This window comes from Monopterus albus, unplaced genomic scaffold, assembly GCF_001952655.1.
Source record: "Monopterus albus unplaced genomic scaffold, M_albus_1.0 scaffold343.1, whole genome shotgun sequence".
Lineage (NCBI taxonomy): Eukaryota > Metazoa > Chordata > Actinopteri > Synbranchiformes > Synbranchidae > Monopterus > Monopterus albus.
The window spans coordinates 556261-562389 of record NW_018128223.1 but is presented as its reverse complement, the minus strand read 5'-3'; the positions used below and the strand labels follow the sequence as shown (position 1 = coordinate 562389).

General features: G+C 40.0%; 1 protein-coding gene across 1 annotated transcript in view; it reads left to right on the top strand.

Moving 5' to 3' along the window:
- Positions 1-6129, top strand: part of LOC109974680 (netrin-G1-like) — a 145705-nt gene that overhangs the window by 119417 nt on the left and 20159 nt on the right. The window contains exon 3 of the mRNA XM_020625013.1: positions 2255-2281. Coding sequence (XP_020480669.1) covers positions 2255-2281 — 27 coding nt within the window. The remainder of the gene's footprint in view (positions 1-2254; positions 2282-6129) is intronic.

The following is a 6129-nucleotide window of genomic DNA, read 5'->3' as shown; positions in this document are numbered from 1 at the left end:
GGGGCTGAATAATTTTGCACGCCCAATTTTTCAGTTTTTTATTTGTTAAAAAAGTTTGAAATATCCAATAAATTTCGTTCCACTTCATGATTGTGTCCCACTTGTTGATTCTTCACAAAAAATTACAGTTTTATATCTTTATGTTTGAAGCCTGAAATGTGGCAAAAGGTCGCAAAGTTCAAGGGGGCCGAATACTTTCGCAAGGCACTGTATATATGTATATTTATTATTAATAAGTTTTTTTTGTCTTTATTTCTTTTTTTGTAATTTAAATACACATTTTTAAAACACTTTGAGAGTCAAATTCCTTGTGTGTTCAACATACTTCGCAAATAAAGCTGATTCTGATTGTGATTGCAGCCAAACTTCAAGTTAAGTTACAGTAAATGCCATCAGAAAGATCAAGTGACTAAGTTCACTTTGACACAGCCACACACAGAGACCGGATTCCTGCCCTGCCAGCAGCCAGCCACAGCCCGGGAGAAGTCCCTGGCTTTCTGCAGAGGGAGAGAGAAAAGTACTTGGATGACAATCGAAGACAGGTTGGCTCCACAAAGCAGCCTGCATTAGGGAACATCTAGTGCCTCCTGCCGCACCAGCTCTAGCTCTCATTGAATTTCCAGCAGAAACTCCCACTAAAGCTGTATTTGTCCACTCTGTGGCCAAACATATCTTAAAGAGTCCCTGTCTAAGACCTTATGGACTTCAGACTGAGATGTGATATTGATAATTGTTTGCTACCATGTAGCTCAAGAGAGAAAAAGCTTAGTGCCCCTAAATTTCCAAATATTGAGGTATATTAATAATCATAATTAATAACTCAGGTCCACTACATGGTATTATTTATTCATTTCATCATATTAATTTACTCATACACACTGGCTGATACGCATGTAAACAGAGTTAATGTAAAACATATGTACTTTCACTGGGATGATTCTTACCTTTCTGGTGTATGGGTATGTATTGTGACACTCAGAACCAAACTGTGATTACAGTCATTATGATTCTGATTGTCTTTGCCCTTGTCCCTCCTGTGTCTTAGCTAGCATCTGCCCACCCCCTTGAGGTTTGACATTTGTCACCTCCATATGCCAGCATAGCTTCCTGCACCTCACAGCCCTCAAACAGGTCACAGACCTAACTCCTAGATACAGCTGGCAGGCAGAGATCAGCACAAGACTGAATGACAGAAGTTTGATCAAAATCGACATCCACAAACATACACGTTAAGGAAATAGTCTGCAGTATAATTGGAGATATTTCATGACAGTTCCATTAGATGAAGTCCCATCAAAAATCGGGCAGAAATGGCTTCATGTCTCCTCAGCTTTGTGGCAAGCAGATGGTGAGAGAGATGTACAGTGAGCGAGAGGAGAAGAGAGCCCTTCTATTGAATCTATTTTCTAGTTTACGTGGGCACATTTCTTCTATTGCCCAATATGCCTCCTCTTCCCATGGTGTTTGTTTTTTTGGGGCAGACTGCCTTATTGCCTTACAGAAAGAGCTGGCTTCACTGTCCTGAAATTCCCCTGTAGACAAATGCCAACTGAAAATAGACTGTAAGTGTGACCAGGTCCCTTTGAAGAACATAGATTCCAGTGGAGAAGTGCTTTCCAATGTTACCTAATCAATACAATTGTGTCTTTACGTACCCAATTAATTCTCAAACCAAAATGTCTGTGGTTGGTTCAGATGGCAAAATTATCATTGCAGCAACCTAACAATGTCCTGGTGTGGAAGAGGTCTGGTCACCATGAAGATGTAACCCACTTTATTATATTTCTGCAGTGGCTGGGTGACTGACTGCTTGATGGAGGGGTAAATTGCATCTGAGGAAAACTTTGACATCTTTAGTGTAATCCAGCCTGCCACACTAAACACTGACTGACAGTTTTTATACAACCCCAAATCAGAAAAAGTTGTGCATGTGTATGTGTGTGCATGTGAAATCTACTCTTTTGACTGATGTGCTGAGAAGCATCTTAAAGTACTATGCAATTTTAAAATAACTAAAATGGTGTAGCTTCTGGCTGTCACTATGCCAGTTCTATGCTCAAAACCAGTTTCTCCGTGGGATATTTTGTTTGCACTACAGAAATAATGGAGGTGAACAGAAGAAACCTGCAGACAGCATTTTAAATGATGAATGCTAGAAGTCAGACTTTGTCACTCCAGGTCTCAAGGAGAAATGTTGCTTAAAGTTTGTTTTATGCCTTAAATGAAGTGATTCTTTTCTCATCCTGTCTTGCAGGTATTTCTAATAACATCGGTCCAGTTAGTAAGTAAACAGTTACAAATATCAATCCTTGATGCTTTGCTTTGCTTGTTGTGCCACCCTTCAGCATACCGTACATCTCTGCAATTAGTACCAAATGTTCATTTCTGATTCCGGTCTTCCTATGAAGGATCACTCAACAATTGTTGACTAATCTTTACTGGGGAGAAATAAACAGCAGCTAGGGCCTATAATATCATGATATGTGCATATTAATTTGCTTTTCCAGACTCAAACAGATAATGCTTGTCTGGGTCTGCATGCCAAACATCAGTTTCCCCCTGTCTCACATGCATTATAAATAAATGCCATCTAGATTTTATTAAAGTGCAAAGACCTCTGTGGCAGTGTAATGTCACAGGAGGTCATTTTAATATAAGCCACAAGCACCTCGCTGCTATTATATTCTCCAACCAGTAACCCCTCAGGAGGAAGAGGAAGAAGAAGAGAGCTGCCATGTCTCAAGTTATCCCTGCCTAGAAAGCTGTGTGATGCAGGGCGCATATGACTGTACCGAACAAAGTGCCTTCACAGCTTCACTTAGTTCACCTTAATATTTTCTCTCATTGCCCATTTTTACTGAGTATCCTCTTTTCCTTGATTAGCAGATTGATTAGCGAAGTGAAATCCCAACTTTCCTTGTCCAGTCCTGAACCCTCATAGATTGGCTGCTTAAAGAAACATGATAAAGTTACCCAGTGTTACACTGACCTGTTAGGCGATGATAAAGAAACCAACACAATTTGTAGATGCATTTACAGTACTGGCTCTGGTGCTCCATGCTAATATTTCCCTGTCCACTGCTTTCATCATGTAGATTTAGATGCAAGTTTTAAAAGATACATTATGAAACCTTTATTCCTTTAATTTTGTTTAAATTTACATAACAAGGCCAGATCCATATAATTTCAACTGAATTCAATTCTAATAAATAGTCCAGTATTTTCCTAAATAGTACACTTTTTTTGCTGAGAATTGAATGAGTAAACTCATACTGTATATCTGTCCATTAAATAAGACGATGAAACCAGAACAGTCAGCTTGAAACAGCTAGACTGTATTTAAACAACACACATTCCTGCCAGCGATTCTAAAGCTCACATAATTCACACATTATAGACAAATAACAAAACCTTGGTACAGCTTTGCCAGAAATAAACATGTCCAGGAGATCAGGGAGGAAGGGTTGTCAATGGCTGCTCCAACAGTACTGGCAAGCTTAAACTTTGTATTAAAAAAAAAAAAAAAAAAAAAAAAGATCTCCAATCCTTGACTTTGTGACATTGCTAATCTACCTTTACCATTAGCAGGGGACATCCTACTGAATGTGTGTAGCACCACCCCGCCATCACCTTGATGGCAAAATAAATAAATAATAAATAAATTCAATTAAAAGTTTCCCAAAATATTTAAAATGATTTAAGCTTGGTTACATCTGCTGTTTTCTAGATCTCAACATGATGCTAGTATCTTATTTTCTCTCCACAACCAGGTTATGCTCAAGTATTATACAGCCAAGCTTTTCCAAGGGACACATGCATGGCATGTGCATCTGTTGTGTTTTTGTCATTTAAAGTGCTAAGACTACTGCTGAACAAGTTTCCCAAAACTTGCTGTGAGAGACACCGGGTGGAGGCAGACTGTTCCCAGGTGGTTTTTAACTAGGTTTTATAGTGTTATCCTGCACAGGAAGTGAGCACTGGTTGTAAAGTCTGATGCAATGTCACAAGTCAGAAATGGACACATGGGCCAAGAGGACCAAACACCACCAGCCTCCTCTGCTTACTGATCCCACTGCGTGCCTCCTCCATCACCTTCTCACACATTAGAAATGATGTTTCCCTTCCATGCACAGTCTACCTAGAGCTTAGTGCATGTATGCATGCCCTTCTTACATGCTGTGTATATATGCACACATATCCACATCAGTCCTCATTTCCTTTACAGGGACTGTGTGCATGCTAATAAGTGTGTGTGACAGTATATTGGGTAGGGCTGGGAATGGGGGATAGGGCTGTCCCTGGCCCACAAGGATTCAGGCTGTCTTGTCTCAGAAGCCTGCCACACTGACTGACAGTTTTTATACAACCCGAAATCAGAAAAAGCTGGGACGGTATATAAAATCAAAATTAAAAAATAGAAATGTGCAAATCCTCTGTGTCCTGTATTACACTGAAAACAATGCAGCAGCACATTATTTGATGTGATACCTCATCAGTTTTATTCTTTGTTCAAAGTAAACACTCATTTCAATCCTGATGCTGCAACACATTCCAGGTGTCATCAAATATTGTGCTGCTGTGTTGTTTTCAATGTAACACAGGACACAGGTGATTTACACTTCACTGTTTTCTGTTATAATTTTGATTTTACATTTTGTCCCAACTTTTTCTGATTTTGGGTTGTAAAACTCATTGATGAGAGTGAGGTTGTTTGCAACACAACCCTTATTTAAAAAGTAAGAATCAACCTAATGAAAAGATGGTTAGGGCATTGTTAAACAAACTAAAAGCAAAACTACTTCAGAAGATGCAGTGGAAGCACATGTTGTTGTTGAAGGTAACTGAATTCCTGATGGACTTTTCTGAGTTCTGCATTGCATTTATTAACCCTGGCAGAATTATGAAATATGGACCATTAGAGTCAAATTAATATTTAAAAAAATTCAGAAAAAAGTTGGATCTGGTTCGATTTTTGCCACACCGGACAGTGATACCATCCAGCAAAGATGCTACTGTGATGGGGGACGGTCGGAACATGGATGACCGTAGGAAGAGGATTTTTGTTTACCTTGTTAGCATGACCATTCACTGCTATTCACTCTCAAATTTGGCCCACACTTATGTAACCCACAGGGATATAAGGTAGCGTAGGTGGGTGGTTTTATTTTACAGTTCGTCTGGTTTAGGCTTTAAATCAGAATATAAATGGAATCCAGCTCGGTGTAGTCGTCACGAAAACGGGGTGCTTGTAGCTTTAAGAAAATTAAGCAAGGGGGATGATGGGTAAGGAGAGAGCGGGCTGGAGGAAAAGAGAGACTGACGAACGGGAGAGACCACAGCGGGTTGATTAAACGAACACGGGAGTGATATTAAAGGTTGGAGATATTAACTCAATAACCCGAGCTAAGTGTAAGAGAAGACGTCTGTTCTGCGGTTTGGAGAGGAGATATTTCGGCCGTGAGATACAGCGGCGCCCGAGGCTGGGGACAGGAAGGCCACGTCGTTCGAGGATTAGGACGCACAAGGTGGAGTGTTGCCTAAAGTGCATTACCACGGATCCAAGGTACTGTGGATATTGTTTTTCGGATTTCAAGAGAGTGAAGAAGACTGTGGGGTCGGTGTTCCAGGACTAGCGCACTTACAGGCCTGCTATGAGGTGGGAGTGTGAACTTTGAGTTATGGTATGTGTGGGCCCACGGTAACTTCTAGTACAGAGAGTTGTATTCCTAATCTGTTCATCTGTATATTTATGTGAAGTAACTTTTAGTACAGAGAGTTGTGTTCCTAATCTGTTCATTGTATGTTATGTGAAGAAGGTGTTGGTATATGTACTCAATTGAGGTGAAGTGTGGATTTGTATATTTCATGGGTTTTGATACAGACAGTAGAGGGTAACCACTGTGATTGGGGATATAGTCAAACTTCTATATATCCTGCATTTCCTTTCTTTTATTTTTTCTTTAATCTTTTAAATTAAATGTTTCATGTTGGCAGGTTATACCTAGTGTCTGAGTTTACTCTAGCATAGTTAACGAGTGGAGACTAGGGAAACATCACACCTGTTACTCCGCAGTACAGTAAGGAGTATATAAACCGTTGGGTCAGTGACACCAGAGGGGCCTTATTACA